At 34.5% G+C, this 18,086-nt stretch overlaps 1 protein-coding gene across 1 annotated transcript in view; it reads right to left on the minus strand.

Annotated features, from left to right (window-relative positions):
- LOC124365636 overlaps positions 1 to 17,876 on the minus strand; it is a 45,361-nt gene extending 27,485 nt beyond the window's left edge. The window contains exon 1 of the mRNA XM_046821629.1: positions 17,723 to 17,876. Within this exon, the coding sequence (XP_046677585.1) occupies positions 17,723 to 17,876 (154 nt within the window). The remainder of the gene's footprint in view (positions 1 to 17,722) is intronic.
- Positions 17,877 to 18,086: the final 210 nt, after the last annotated feature.

The following is an 18,086-nucleotide window of genomic DNA, read 5'->3' on the forward strand; positions in this document are numbered from 1 at the left end:
TGGTCTCTTCTACCGTCAGAGGAATGATATTATAACATTCCTGAGTATGTTTAACCATCCACCACTCTGCCCACTGTGGCGAGCTCAGAAGTTTGGGAACGGCAGTAATTCATGGACCGTTGGTTGTATTGGTGTCTTATACCGTCAGAGGAATGATATTATAACATTCCTGTGTATGTTTAACCATCCACCACTCTGCCCACTGTGGCGAGCTCAGAAGTTTGGGAACGGCAGTAATTCATGGACCGTTGGTTGTATTGGTGTCTTATACCGTCAGAGGAATGATATTATAACATTCCTGAGTATGTTTAACCATCCACCACTCTGCCCACTGTGGCGAGCTAAGGAGTTTGGGAACGGCAGTAATTCATGGACCGTTGGTTGTATTGGTCTCTCATACCGTCAGAGGAATGATATTATAACATTCCTGAGTATGTTTAACCATCCACCACTCTGCCCACTGTGGCGAGCTAAGGAGTTTGGGAACGGCAGTAATTCATGGACCGTTGGTTGTATTGGTCTCTCATACCGTCAGAGGAATGATATTATAAAATCCCTGCGTATGTTTAACCATCAACCACTCTACCCCCTGTGGCGAGCTCAGAAGTTTGGGAACGGCAGTAATTCAAGGACCGTTGGTTGTATTAGTCTCTTCTACCGTCAGAGGAATGATATTATAACATTCCTGCGTATGTTTAACCATCAACCACTCTACCCCCTGTGGCGAGCTCAGAAGTTTGGGAACGGCAGTAATTCAAGGACCGTTGGTTGTATTAGTCTCTTCTACCGTCAGAGGAATGATATTATAACATTCCTGCGTATGTTTAACCATCAACCACTCTACCCCCTGTGGCGAGCTCAGAAGTTTGGGAACGGCAGTAATTCATGGACCGTTGGTTGTATTGGTCTCTCATACCGTCAGAGGAATGATATTATAAAATTCCTGCGTATGTTTAACCATCAACCACTCTACCCCCTGTGGCGAGCTCAGAAGTTTGGGAACGGCAGTAATTCAAGGACCGTTGGTTGTATTAGTCTCTTCTACCGTCAGAGGAATGATATTATAACATTCCTGCGTATGTTTAACCATCAACCACTCTGCTCCCTGTGGCGAGCTCAGGAGTTTGGGAACAGAATTAATCGAATACTGGTTGTCTTAGTCTCGCTACCCTCCTTTCCTACCCTGAGAGGATATTATTACATTCCTGTGTATGCTGAACCGTCCACCACTCTACTGTGTGGAAAGCTCAGGAATCTGGAAACGGGAGGAATTAAGTTATTATTGGTTATCACATGCACGCCCCTGTTCTACTGTACCAAATTAATTTAAATTCAATTAAAATGAGTTACGAAGTCCTTGAAGGATCCATTCTTAGTCCTGATCTCTTCATGCTCAAAATCAAGGGAATATAATCAATTTTACCACATAGGAGAATCATGCAATCTTAACTTTAATTTGTTTTCAGAAAATCAAATTTAGAACAATATCCTTTTGTTGCAAACGACAAGTCTTGATCTGAGAACACTTTCGAAATCTAAACTTAATTAAATTTCTAAAACGTTTCAAATTTTTTTCACGCGGAAGATTGATTGCTATCTGATATTTGACATCACTTGGAATTATTTGATCGAGTTTTGTCATGGCATTTTCAAATTCATTGCGTTTGCTCCAAATTAGCCTCAGGCGCTCATGTTTTGAGGCCTATTTTCAAATACTGCTTCATTTAGATACTTATGACCCGATATTATAACCGCTTGATTTATCACCATCTCACTTAGGAAATGATATTGTGGGGTACATGTGCTAAAGACCAGTTTTTAGTGCGTCTAAACTGCAAGTGCTTATAACAGTTAACTGTTTGTCATTAAAAAGAAACATTAAAGTTTGTAGTTTTAAAAAGAAATGTAACATTGTATGTTTGATTGTATTTTGAGCATCTACAAAGACAATGACTAGTACAAAGCTATGGGTTGGGAGAACTACTGCATTGGGAGACACAAAGTAACTAGTGAACGTGGCCTTCACATATGGGGTTTTCCACACTTAAATAACAGTTTGGAAAATTAAATAAAAATGCTACATTCAAAGAGAATAATGTAGAAATCATCTAAAACACACCTCAGCATTAACTGTATTTTATGACGCCGACGAATTTTCGGTGTGTTACAGGAATACCGCACAACCAGAAGACAGACTACCGATTTGAAATGAGAAAAATTGGCGACGAAAGAATTCCAAAATATATAACTAAATGACAATTCGATGTGGTGTGATTGTTTAAATTTGACGTTTGTTATAAAAAAATATTTGTTTCGCATTAAATATTTGAATTGTTACAATTTCACATATAACGAATAGCACGCACAGCAACAATATAACTGCACCGAACCTTGTTATAGAGTATTGTAAATCACTATGGCAACTGCACTTTATCTATCTGCCCCCTCGATACCAATCTTCTACAGGAGCGAGGGCTTTCAGCTACAAATTCAATTTCATCAAGAAGGGATTGTCTTAGGGAAAAAAAACAAAGACAAATGTTTACCTGTATGACATCAGGGCAATAAAATCTGTTTTCACTGATTTTAAGATAGTTATCATCTTTTAAAGTTAACATATAATACCACTCTGAAAAGGAAATAGCATACTCTTAATATCTGGAGTCTTGTTTTTAATTAAAACAACTCTTAGCTGCCAAATTTTGTAATGTTCCAGGAAATAGTTCGTTGACAATAACAACACCATTATATTCACTGTAGCCCAATCTTTCGTAACCATATCAGTATTTATAATGGACAGTCCTTCAAATTTTGTAACTATTTTAAAGCTAATTTCCTTCAGAAAATGTGTTTTATTTTAGAAGAGCTGCAATTATGCGATACGGGTTTCCCAATGGATGAAAACTCAATTTTCCATCTCTTACGGCCAGTGAATTGGCGACAACAGACAGTAATAAACTCCGACCTGACCGGCAATAACTGAAATATGGTTGTGCGGGGGAGGGCGGGGGAGTGCAATAGAGGGAGGGAAAAAGACCTGAGAGGAAGACTTCATATTTCTTCGATTATTGGAAAACCCGTGTTCATTATATAGTGCCTCATATCTTCAACAATGTGACAATCCTAACTCAGTTATAACTATAATATAAAGAGTAAAAATATAATAACTGAAATATGGTTGTGCGGGGGAGGGAGGGAAAAAGACCTAAGAGGAAGACTTCATATTTCTTCGATTATTGGAAAACCCGTGTTCATTATATAGTGCCTCATATCTTCAACAATGTAACAATCCTAACTCAGTTATAACTGTAATATAAAGAGTAAAAATAAAGATATAAAAATTCGCGGGCGATATTTATTGTGACATTTCATTCTCGTGCATAAAGGAAATTAACTACCCCGATAAAGATGTCAATACGTATTATGTACTCAAATCTCTACACAGAGAAACTTGTCGTCTAAGTATACTAACACGATTTATTAATTCTTAATGAAGTACATTTGGAACTGTTGGCCTTTTGATCATTTTCAACGAATAATCCGTTTTCTCTTACAATATAAAACTTATTTTCGTAATAACATTGTTAGTGAACGTGTAACATATTGTTTGCGATCTTGGCTCGTGTACAGTGAGATAGCTTGGGTTCATTTTCTCCAGTCTGGACTTATCTAATGGATGTTTCAGTTAGATATCACTTAAACATTTTAGCCGCATCCCATTCCCGCAGTTTTAATTTTTAACTTTATGTATAAGGGATTTGTAACACCTGAATAAAAGGATAGACTTCTATCCTCGATACGTAGTGTTAAACCTTGTGTAACATATAACGATGGCAAATTCCCGAAATCCTATAAACCTGTCATATCATCCATCACCAATAACAAACGTTAAACAAGTAATGCAGTTCTATTCAAATATGTATTTTACATATCATCCATCACCAATAACAACGTTAAACAAGTAATGCAGTTCTATTCAAATATGTATTTTACATATCATCCATCACCAATAACAAACGTTAAACAAGTAATGCAGTTCTATTCAAATATGTATTTTACATATCATCCATCACCAATAACAAACGTTAAACAAGTAATGCAGTTCTATTCAAATATGTATTTTACATGTCATCCATCACCAATAACAACGTTAAACAAGCAATGCAGTTCTATTCAAATATGTATTTTACATGTCATCCATCGCCAATAACAACGTTAAACAAGCAATGCAGTTCTATTCAAATATGTATTTTACATGTCATCCATCACCAATAACAACGTTAAACAAGCAATGCAGTTCTATTCAAATATGTATTTTACATGTCATCCATCACCAATAACAAACGTTAAACAAGCAATGCAGTTCTATTGAAATATGTATTTTACATGTCATCCATCACCAATAACAAACGTTAAACAAGCAATGCAGTTCTATTGAAATATGTATTTTACATGTCATCCATCACCAATAACAAAACGTTAAACAAGCAATGCAGTTCTATTGAAATATGTATTTTACATGTCATCCATCACCAATAACAAACGTTAAACAAGTAATGCAGTTCTATTGAAATATGTATTTTACATGTCATCCATCACCAATAACAACGTTAAACAAGCAATGCAGTTCTATTGAAATATGTAATTTACATGTCATCCATCACCAATAACAAACGTTAAACAAGTAATGCAGTTCTATTGAAATATGTATTTTACATGTCATCCATCACCAATAACAAACGTTAAACAAGTAATGCAGTTCTATTGAAATATGTATTTTACATGTCATCCATCACCAATAACAAACGTTAAACAAGTAATGCAGTTCTAATTGAAATATGTATTTTACATGTCATCCATCACCAATAACAAACGTTAAACAAGTAATGCAGTTCTATTGAAATATGTATGTTTACATGTCATCCATCACCAATAACAAACGTTAAACAAGTAATGCAGTTCTATTTGAAATATGTATTTTACATGTTCATCCATCACCAATAACAACGTTAAACAAGTAATGCAGTTCTATTGAAATATGTATTTTACATGTCATCCATCACCAATAACAACGTTAAACAAGTAATGCAGTTCTATTGAAATATGTATTTTACATGTCATCCATCACCAATAACAAACGTTAAACAAGTAATGCAGTTCTATTGAAATATGTATTTTACATGTCATCCATCACCAATAACAAACGTTAAACAAGTAATGCAGTTCTATTGAAATATGTATTTTACATGTCATCCATCACCAATAACAACGTTTAAACAAGTAATGCAGTTCTATTGAAATATGTATTTTACATGTCATCCATCACCAATAACAACGTTAAACAAGTAATGCAGTTCTATTGAAATATGTATTTTACATGTCATCCATCACCAATAACAACGTTAAACAAGTAATGCAGTTCTATTGAAATATGTATTTTACATGTCATCCATCACCAATAACAAACGTTAAACAAGTAATGCAGTTCTATTGAAATATGTATTTTACATGTCATCCATCACCAATAACAACGTTAAACAAGTAAATGCAGTTCTATTGAAATATGTATTTTACATGTCATCCATCACCAATAACAAACGTTAAACAAGTAATGCAGTTCTATTGAAATATGTATTTTACATGTCATCCATCACCAATAACAACGTTAAACAAGTAATGCAGTTCTATTGAAATATGAATTTTAACATGTCATCCATCACCAATAACAACGTTTAAACAAGTAATGCAGTTCTATTGAATATGTATATTTTACATGTCATCCATCACCATAACAAACGTTAAACAAGTAATGCAGTTCTATTGAAATATGTATTTTACATGTCATCCATCACCAATAACAACGTTAAACATAATGCAGTTCTATTTGAAATATGTATTTTAACATGTCATCCATCACCAATAACAACGTTAAACAAGTAATGCAGTTTCTATTGAAATATGTATTTTACATGTCATCCATCACCAATAACAAACGTTAAACAAGGAATGCAGTTCTATTGAAATATGTATTTTACATGTCATCCATCACCAATAACAACGTTAAACAAGTAATGCAGTTCTATTGAAATATGTATTTTACATGTCATCCATCACCAATAACAACGTCAAGTAATGCAGTTCTAATTGAAATATGTATTTTACATGTCATCCATCACCAATAACAAACTTAAACAAGTAATGCAGTGTCTATTGAAATATGTATTTTACATGTCATCCATCACCAATAACAACGTTAAACAAGTAATGCAGTTCTATTGAAATATGTATTTTACAGTCCTGCAATGCAGTTCTATTGAAATATGTATTTTACATGTCATCCATCACCAATAACAAACGTTAAACAAGTAATGCACAACATGTTCACCAAAAACAACGTTAAACAAGTAATGCAGTTCTGCAGTAAGCTATTCAGTTCTATTGAAATATGTATTTTACATGTCATCCATCACCAATAACAACGTTAAACAAGCAATGCAGTTCTATTCAAATATGTATTTTACATGTCATCCATCACCAATAACAACGTTAAACAAGCAATGCAGTTCTATTCAAATATGTATTTTACATGTCATCCATCACCAATAACAACGTTAAACAAGCAATGCAGTTCTATTCAAATATGTATTTTACATGTCATCCATCACCAATAACAACGTTAAACAAGCAATGCAGTTCTATTCAAATATGTATTTTACATGTCATCCATCACCAATAACAACGTTAAACAAGCAATGCAGTTCTATTCAAATATGTATTTTACATGTCATCCATCACCAATAACAACGTTAAACAAGCAATGCAGTTCTATTCAAATATGTATTTTACATGTCATCCATCACCAATAACAACGTTAAACAAGCAATGCAGTTCTATTCAAATATGTATTTTACATGTCATCCATCACCAATAACAACGTTAAACAAGCAATGCAGTTCTATTCAAATATGTATTTTACATGTCATCCATCACCAATAACAAACGTTAAACAAGCAATGCAGTTCTATTCAAATATGTATTTTACATGTCATCCATCACCAATAACAACGTTAAACAAGCAATGCAGTTCTATTCAAATATGTATTTTACATGTCATCCATCACCAATAACAACGTTAAACAAGCAATGCAGTTCTATTCAAATATGTATTTAAAACAATTGTATTTAGTATTCAGAATCAGTTTCGAACAGCTAAATTTCCTAATTCGTTAGATTAAAGTAATTTATTTTGACAATTTCAATGTAATTACTAAAACTGATTTAATTTCCGTTTGAAAGCAAAAAGATTGACCCGAAAAATGACAATAATTTTACAAAATATAATATAAAAGATTCCATTATTTATAAACAGGATGTTACATTTTTCGTTCCTATAAACAAATATGTAAGTGTGTTCCAAAATCGACTTAATGAAGTAAAATCTCCTTGAGGTATAAACGAGCTTTCAGACTTTTACTAAGCTACGAATGTAAAGAAAAGAAATGCATTGTTTCTTTTCATTTTATTTTCATGACAAATTATAAATTAAGTGCAAGGAAGCGAGCATTACTGACCCGGCAATTTAGTACAGTAACCCTGAGACGGATTAAAGGCTCTTTATCTGACAAAAACGTTTTAAACTGAAAATTATATTCTATTGTTTTGAGGAAGAATGCCTACATTATATGTAATGATATATGTCTAAAATTAGGTCTATAGCTGAAATAAGAAACATTTAACACCGGAACCAACCACAATGTGGCAGTGTATGTGACAAGTAGCTAGGTAAGCAAGCAAGCAAACGGTAAGTCCACACAACAGTGATATCAATGTTTGTGACATGTGAGATGTAACCTGAGTCCTCAGTGTCACTACCAAAAATGGTTCCGGAACATCTTCCTCTCTCCGCTACAATTGCATCACACATTTGCTTTCAAATCTTTACTGTAAGCTTCTAACATGTCAGCGCAGCGTAGTATCATTGTACCTGCCGGGTCTCAACATCCTTTCGTGGACAACACAACGTTAACATGGCTACGCAAACTAGCGGCTGGCGCACAAGTTTCTCGCGTGTACGTCGCATGTGCAATTTGCACTGTTATCCCGATCAAGACAATATGTACGTAGATCTGACAAGCCTAGTTCGACCAGAAAACGTTTAATTCCAGTTCATATAATTAACTTGTGTTCTAAGGTATCCCTGGTGCTACAATTGCATTTGCCTAGATGCCCCAGGAAAGATACACACAAGCCTGAGATACCTATTACGGTAAAAAAATCTAATTTCAACCGTTGTAATATACTTATTGTCTAACATTATCCAGTATTATATTTGATGCTGCATTTTCCCCTATAAAAATAACCACACATAAACCTGAAATACCTCTTACGGTAAAAAATATCTAATTTCAGCCATTGTAATTTACTTATATTCTAACATACTTCCAGTATAATATTTAATTTTGAATTTATTCCTCTATAAAAAGACACACGTAAGCATTAGATATCAATTACGGTAAAAATATCTAAACTCAGCTGTTGTAATCTATTGATTGTCAAAGATACTTCCAGTATTTGATTATGCATTTTTATCCTACAAAAATATGCACAGGTGAGCCTGAGATGCCAATTAGGATAAAAAAAATAACTATTGATCGGTTGCAATCTACTTATTGACTAACTTATTTCCAGTCATACATTTGATTTTGCATTTTTATCCTATCAAAATATACGCACGTAAGTCTGAGATACCTATTGCGGTAAAAATAAAAAATTTCAACCTTTGTAATCTAATAATTGTCAAAGATACTTCCAGTAATAAATTTCATTATGCAATTTTCCCCTATAAGATACACACACGTAAGTCTGAAATACCTATTACGGTAAAAAACATCTAATTTCGGCCGTTGTAATTTACTTAATGTCTTAACTGATTTCGAGTGATATAATTGATTTCGCATTTCTACTCCATGAAGATACACACAAGTATGCCTCATATACAGTACCTACTACGGTAAAAAAACATCTAATTTCGGCCGTTGTAATCTACTTACTGTCTAACATATTTCGAGTGATATAACTGATTTCGCATTTCTACCCCATGAAGATACACACAAGTATGCCTCATATACAGTACCTACTACGGTAAAAAACATCTAATTTCGGCCGTTGTAATCTACTTACTGTCTAACATATTTCGAGTGATATAACTGATTTCGCATTTCTACCCCATGAAGATACACACAAGTATGCCTCATATACCTATTACGCTAATAAATACGTATATAATTTCGGCGCTGTAAAACTACTTATGGTGTAAAATATTTTTGGTACCACGTTTGAGTTTGCCTTATTGTCACGAAAACGATATACATACGTAGGAGTGAGAGACCTATTACTGTAAAACAATATCTAATTTTAGTCGCCGTAAACTACTTATAGTTAAGATATGTTTCGTGCCACTTTTGAATTTCCCTTCAGTTTGCCATATTTGCCTTATTGCCCCTTATTGATCAAGGAAATTATATACAGTACATAAGTAGGTTTGAGAAACCTGCTTCGGTTGTAAAGTGTTTACTTACGGCCTTGCAATCTATTTCCAGTAAACTTCTACTTCCAAACATTAGTACAAATGTTTTGTCCATCAACCACTCCCTGGACATACCAAACCTAAGCGGACATACAAATACACAAACCTAAGCGGACATACAAATACACAAACCTAAGCGGACATACAAATACACAAACCTAAGCGGAAATACAAATACACAAACCTAAACGGACATACAAATACACAAACCTAAGCGGACATACAAATACACAAACCTAAGCGGACATACAAATACACAAACCTAAGCGGACATACAAATACACAAACCTAAGCGGACATACAAATACACAAACCTAAGCGGACATACAAATACACAAACCTAAGCGGACATACAAATACACAAACCTAAACGGACATACAAATACACAAACCTAAGCGGACATACAAATACACAAACCTAAGCGGACATACAAATACACAAACCTAAGCGGACATACAAATACACAAACCTAAGCGGACATACAAATACACAAACCTAAGCGGACATACAAATACACAAACCTAAGCGGACATACAAATACACAAACCTAAGTGGACATACAAATACACAAACGGACAAGAAATATTTAATTCGGCCGGATTAATTATTTATGTTTACTAGTGCTTGGTCCACTAGGGCTTCTAAATGTTAACAGAATCCTGCTTGGATAATCTAGAAAATACCAGACAGTGATTAAAGAGTCGCTATATAATTTTCAACACGATATTTAATACACGAGTTTTGTAATACACATTCATTTGAAATCCCTTGTCATGCTGAACACAATGAAAACTAAATCATAGTAAATAAAGATCGTCCTCGCTGAGCCGACAACTGGAGCTCTCTTAAAATCGTGCGGTTGTCCGTCCGACCATCACTCGGAGGGGTCTGTGCGACAGCGTTTGATATAAAGGTCCCAGAGATTTGAAATTTGAAGTATAGGTTTCTCTTCGGCCAAGGAAACCTTATTGATTGTGCTGTCTAAAGGTCAAAAGACAGTACAACCGTCTATCTCACATTTGTGAGATAACTTGATCGAAAGGTTCTAGAGACTAGAAATATCGAGTATAAGATTGTGTTGTCCAAGCAAAATGTGATTGATTTTGCTTTCAAAAGTCAGAGCGCTGTACCTCCATCTGTCTCTGGTTTGAGAGATAAATATTGATAAAAAGGCCTTAGAAACTTGAAACTTGAGGTACAAGTTGTTGTTAAACAGGCAAAATTGTATTGATTTTTCTGTCTAAAGGTTAAAGGGCAGTCCATCCGTTTTCTCCTGTATGTGAGATCACTCTAAATAGAAAATCCTAGTGAAAGTTAACTAGTGAGATAACTCTTGATATTAAGGTTTTAGAGACTTTTTTGGAGTATAAGTTTCTTTTGGACCAAACAAAATGTAATTGGTTTTGCTGTCAAAGGTCAAAGGGCAGTCCCTTCATATGTCTCGGGTATGTGAGATACCACCTGACAGAAAGTCCTAGTGATTTAAAACTTGGTGTACAAGTTTCTGTTGACCAAGCAAAATGTTATTTATTTCGCTGTCAAAAGGTTAAATGGCAGTTCATGCGTTTGTCTCCGGTCTGTTAGATAAATCTTGATAAAAATCTCCTAAAAACTTGGAATAGAAGTTGATGTTTACGTATGTCTCTCGTCTGTGAGTTAACTCTTGATAAAGATCTCCTAAAGACTTAAAAACTTGGAATACAAGTTGATGTTTACGTATGTCTCTCGTCTGTGAGTTAACTCTTGATAAAAATCTCCTACAGACTTAAAAACTTGGAATACAAGTTGATGTTTACGTATGTCTCTCGTCTGTGAGTTAACTCTTGATAAAAATCTCCTAAAGACTTAAAAACTTGGAATACAAGTTGATGTTTACGTATGTCTCCCGTCTGTGAGTTAACTCTTGATAGAAAGGTCCTGTAGACTTGAAACTTATAGTATAGGTTTAACTTTTCCAAGGAAAACACTGATGATTTTGGGTTAAAAAGGTCAGGAATCTCTCAGTCTGTTCAATAACTCGTTTGTTACATTCTACCGGATCCTTTGACACTCCGATGTTTCTAACTAGAGGCTCTTTATGTATACGATATATACACACAGTTATTGAACTATTCAACATTCAACTAAAGTGCAATAACTAAAATTATAAACAAATTTATATATCACTACGGGAAACGCAGACACACTGCATTTATTTCTTCTCCAATTGAGGCAGTAAAATTTCGTTATACAAAGCTGAAAAATATTTTTATGTGGGTATTATATGCAAATTATATAAGACAAGGCGAGAGGTTTAAGTTAATTATATCGTTTCTAGATTTGGAAGAGTCAATAGTTGCTCGACGTGCATCTAACAATTATTTTGATACAATATTATAATATAAAACAATACATCATTAATTACAAAATCTAAACAATAATGTTTAAGTGAATTTATGGATATCTTGAGATCAAAACATTGCAATATTTTAGCTAAAGATAAACAAAATACTAGAACATTACATTAAAACTGTTTTCATTAACTTTCAATACTCAGGCATTGCAAACTCACGTCCCAACTCCTCTGAAGGAGAAAACACTAAACGACGTTACAAACTTCACGAAGATGTATGGCGGAGCATTGTACAAAGTTTGATGCATTTAACATCATCACATTGTGCGGAATTTGAGAAGTTGGAGCCAGTATGGCGAGTTTATTGAAAGACGGGCACAAGTTTGAGGTTCATATTCATGAGCGACAGCTGCTAGACGCTCAATCCTTTGTTCGTCTATAACGTATCCTTCATTCAAGCCTGCACTTTACCCCGGGCTAAGGCTGGCCTAAAATCGTGCGATAGTTATCTAGCTTCCACCCACTCCGCACAACTACTATCTTTACCGGTAGGTCGTACGTACAGTTAAAAGTAATAAGTATACTGAAGCATTCGTCTGAAGGATAATAAAGGGCTAACCAATAACAGGGTTTTAAAATAACTTTACAGTAAACATTATTTTCGTAATCTATTTAAATAGTCAAGATAGGTATGTATATAGTAATATCATTTTCATTCATGAAGCATAGCATCATACAGATGTTACTCATAAAATCCAGATACTTTATATCAGATAAAACCCTAGATAATTTTAAACGTTTCTTAAAAATTTCAATTATTAAATGATATATTAGTACTGCAGCAATTTAATTTCTCGCAAAGCTCCTTAAGTCGATAATAGTGTGAGATTTTGTAACAAAAATTATTCAATTAAAAATCTACATCGAGTAGATTCTAAGACCTGACAGGTCATGCGGCATCACCAAAACCTGAAATGAGATGCCCCGAGAACAGTCTTTGTAAAACAGTCATCTCTCTTGTGTGCGGTCCATCCTTGTTGTTGCCATAACTAGCTCCTTTAGAATCCAAATTGTTGCAATGTCTAAAATAAAAAAATCGAAATAATTTAATACAGTTTTTATTAACTGTAACTTTTTCACCGTTTTCATTTTCAAGATCAATTTTGTATATAAACGACAAAATAAATATCATGATGGTCCAATGTTCCATGTTTACTAGAATTCTCAAAAGCTATGTTTTTAATTGTTGCAAAAAAAGAACAGCATAAACAAAGTAACACGTGAGAAACATATGTTTACTAACATTCAGGTTTTATTACACCTCCCATTGTTATCCTTGTCATAGAAAAAAATGCTTGTTGTTATGCATCTTTAATTTGACCGAACCTTAGATAATAAGGGAGTACTGTTTTTAAATCAATGTAATATAAATATAAACGATTTTAAGATATGCTTGTTTTTAAACATAATCAGTAAGGTCTACACATCAACATAAATTTATTGAGTACCAAGTACGTAATATACATATCTCGGTTTATGTGACTTTACTCAAGTGCCAAACATCCATAAGTTATTATTTATAATTTCTTGTACAGATTGTTATTCTATTTGCTTGTTTATAACGAAGGAGAACTACGCCACACCGGCTGTAGTAACAGCCTGCGCTATGGTTGCATGTAACAGCCTGCGCCATTGTTGCATGTAACAGGCTGCGCTATGGTTGCATGTAACAGCCTGCGCTATGGTTGCATGTAACAGCCTGCGCTATGGTTGCATGTAGCAGGCTGCGCTATGGTTGAATGTAACAGCCTGCGCTATGGTTGCATGTAACATCCTGCGCTAAGGTTGCATGTAACAGCCTGCGCTATGGTTGCATGTAACAGGCTGCGCTATGGTTGCATGTAACAGCCTGCGCTATGGTTGCATGTAACAGCCTGCGCTATGGTTGCATGTAACAGCCTGCGCTATGGTTGCATGTAACATCCTGCGCTAAGGTTGCATGTAACAGCCTGCGCTATGGTTGCATGTAACAGGCTGCGCTATGGTTGCATGTAACAGCCTGCGCTATGGTTGCATGTAACATTACATTCTCGAGATGTTCCCGGCTAGAGAGACAAACAGACAATCATAGAAAAAGACTTACACAAAATGACGCATCATAGAACTTATTCTTGTAGAAACGAAGTTTCATGCAACATTTAAAGTCTACATAAGACATCTTTCTCCACATATCTCGCCACATGATGTAATTAGATTTGTTTGCATTAAATTGGGTTTCACATCGGTGTTTGAATAATAAAAGTCTAAACACCATTTCGCTATCAAATGATGATGTATGTGTCGGCACGGTTAGACTACATTAGTTAATACGTCAAATGTTTGATTCTATTATGGGTGTATTGAGTTATTTTACAAGTTTATATATTCTGCTATTTTCTCATAGCCATTGTGGTTCTTCGTAAAACCAATGTAAAAATTGTTCGCTAACTCTCAGCCAAATCCCATGGAATAACATGCGTCATCATCGAACTCAGTGCTGATCCTAAGAGGTGCAAATTGACTCTTGGTTTAAGAGTGAGATCTACACTCCAGGTAGTGTTCTGATCTCCTGAAAAACTATGAGAAACTCTTGCAGAATCTTTGTCAGGAAACAAACTATTTGTCTATCGCTCTAAGTTTCATCGAATAAATTTTATACGCTGTTGTATCGTATATATAATTTAATTTGCGTTGTGGATAATAATAATATGGAACTCAACGAATGTCGAAACACCATTATACTGTGTTGTAATTAATGATATGACGATAGTATTAGCAGGTTCTCTCTATCAGGTTGTTTTTCTGCAACAGATCGCGTTAATTAGCGTGACAAACGACGCAATGTTTACTTTAGTGTCGAGCGATCAAATTATTGGTTCAGCGTAAAATGTGCAAATGTTAACGAGCAGCTTTATCGGTTATTGGTTTTGTTTGTTTAAAGCTTCAACAACCGAACAAATTGCTTCGACATACACTCTGCACTTTACATAGTCACAGTTCCGACATTAACATTAAGGTAGGTTACGGTGGACATTAAACGGTGTAATAAATAAATACATGCTTTGGTTTTGTTTTTTATACAACGGTTAATGAATACCTTTTTATGACAGCTAATTATAACACATATTATTTTCAAGATAAAAATTAAAATGTTAGGGGTTCTGATATAACTAACGTTGTGCCTGCTAGTAGTTAACCGGCAAGATCGTACCGGGGTGGCTGCTGATCATGCCGGCTACTTCGTGGAGTATCGCCAAAGTGCATGATGTCAAGAAATATTCAGAAAATTAATGTTAATAATTTGTTAAATCAAAGTTTCATCTCTGAAAATTCAACACTAATAAAATCTTCTTACAGATTTAGAACCGATAAAAGTCTAAACTATGACCTTATGACCTATGAACCTATGACTAATCTAAACTATGTGTGCGGAGTTGTAATGAAGAAGTAAATGATGAATTACATCAACAATGATCCTCCACAGAGATTTGACCTAAAGAGCATTTAAAAGGGAAATACCAACTAAAATGTGGCTCTTGAAGCCCAATAAAAGTTGGAATATTGGTACCCATGTTAACGGTACGTATAAGTTAACGGGATATAAGTCAGTGTACAAATTTAAGTCTATTCATTAACCCAGACAAATTGAGAAGAAGAACGAGGTGACATAAAACTGATAGCTCTTAAAAGCTCGAAAAGTGATAACTCTTAATAATGTTGTTGATCAGTCTCTTGCTGCTTGTAGTCTTTTTATTAACACTCATCACTATACATAGGTTGAGAAGAATTTTGATCCGAAACTAATGAAAATTAATTATTTATTTTGTTTGAATAACTCACAAAATTGTGTGGATAAAAAAATTAAATTTAGTTTACATAATAATTATTAGATTTCAAATTTCGTTTAAATTAAGAATATGATTATTATATTGATGGATAAAACATTAATGTAAGATAAACAAAAATAAATTAGAAACAATTGCTTGACATTAAATAGAAATGATTTTATATAGCGTTGATATTGTTACATTTCTAGGAGTTTTTAAGATAAGATAAGATAAGATAAGATTTTTATTGATCATTAGACAATACATGCAATAGATCACGTCAGAATACTTATACTAACAGTAAATTAACAATTTAAATTAAACACTCATTATAGAAGACACAATAGATTTTACATTAATTTAATACAATAATGTTAGTGAGACAAAGGTGTACTATTTAGCAGACATACACTAAAAAAACTATCTCACTGATGTCAGATGAATAAAACTCTGATAAGTCATAAAACGGCCTCTCTCTACCAGCCACTTATAAAATAACAGTTTTAAATTTATTGAATGTAACACTCTGAGCATTCAGTGGTAGTTTATTGAATAGATCTATTCCAACGGCCTCATATGAAGTTTGAATTTTTGAAAGTCTTGTGAAAGGTTTGTTGATCAGTTGTTAGCGCCTCGGGTATTGTGAATATGCATGTGCTTATTCAGTGTCAGGTTTTGAAAATTATTTTTGACATGGATCAAGCAGTAAAAAATGTAAAGATTTTATAACTGTCAAAATGGCTTCTTTTTTAAAAATCGGCTTACAATGATCTTTGAAATTAGCATCCGCTATAACTCTCATGGCTTTTTTCTGAGTCAAATAAAATTTTATCAATACCAGATGCATTGCCCCACAAGAGCAGACCATAAACTAATGATGCTCTGAAACAGTGCAAAGTAAACCATTCTTAGCGTATCTTTGGAAACATAAAGTTTTAGTTTTCGCAATAAATATACCACCTGCTCACTTTTTTTATGAACATAACCAACATGTATGTGCCATGACAGGCGTGTGGATCTAGAAAAATTCCTAATAGTTTTACACTCTCAATTGTCGTTTCATTCAAAATTGCTCTATTAAGAGTAAATACCAAGTGTTGGGTCTTCTCTGTGTTCATAAATAACATATTGGCTTTGTACAGTTATCGGCTTGATTTAAAATAATTTTAAAATCATTAAAAATTAAGTCTAATGAAGGTTGAGTTGTAAAAAAAGTAACGTCATCAGCAAACATAACCGATCTGAAATTGACATTAACATCTAAATCATTAAACTAAGACTAAAAACAAAAAGTGGGCCCAGAACAGATCCCTGTGGTACCCCATGACAAACCTCAGCATTAATTAGAGTAGGTATTATTGCTGAATACTGTATGAAAACGATTACTGAGATAGGAATTAAAAAGGGAATTTTCAATACCAGTTATTCCATAATACTCCAACTTCTTCAACAAAATTCCCGGTCGACGCAGTCAAACGCCCTAGAAATATCACATAATGTGGCTCCTGTAGGCAAACCTAGTTCAAACTTGGAAAGTATGTGGGACACAAGTCCCTCGACCGCGTCGATCGTGGACATTCACACCTAAATCCGAACTGACTCTTACTGAAAAGACTGTTAATTTCGAAAAAAAAGAAGTTAAATTGAGTTTTCAGGACTTTTTCGAACACTTTGGAAAAAACAGGGGACCAGAGAGATCGCTCTGTAGCTGTTTATTTCACCGTAGTTTACCTTTCTTAAAAATAGGTACTACCTTAGACATTTTTAACTTAGCGGGAAAACTTCCCTCCAGTAGACAAGCATTTATACATTTAGCCAGTGGATGAGCTATTGCATCGATTACACCTTTCACAATTACTGACGATATGCCATATACGTCACAGCTTCCCGAGGATTTAAACCCTGAAACCAAAACGACTCACTTCACCACCAGTCACTGGATGCCAATTGAAGAGCCGGGAATGGGCTGCCGGGGGGTACTGCGTTGCAGCAGATCGACAGCAGAAGATGATGGAAGAGAGAGGCTCTGTCGAATCTCGTCCACAGCACTGATGCAGTACTTACTGAAGTCCTCAGCATCGGGTTGCACATGATGTGATGGTCTATCTCTGCCGGTTTCCCGATTCACAATAGTCCAAGCAAGCCTTACACTTGTTATCCGCTGTATTAATGAATTCTTCATTTGACTCCCTTCTCGCAACTTGTTAAAGCTTGTCTGTAGGTCCTCTTGGCTGCTTTATATGCTTCTATGTCAGCATTTTGTCCAGATAGACGCGAACGATAAAGCAGTGCCATGACACG

The sequence above is a fragment of the Homalodisca vitripennis genome, chromosome 6, assembly GCF_021130785.1.
Source record: "Homalodisca vitripennis isolate AUS2020 chromosome 6, UT_GWSS_2.1, whole genome shotgun sequence".
Classification (NCBI taxonomy): Eukaryota; Metazoa; Arthropoda; class Insecta; order Hemiptera; family Cicadellidae; genus Homalodisca; species Homalodisca vitripennis.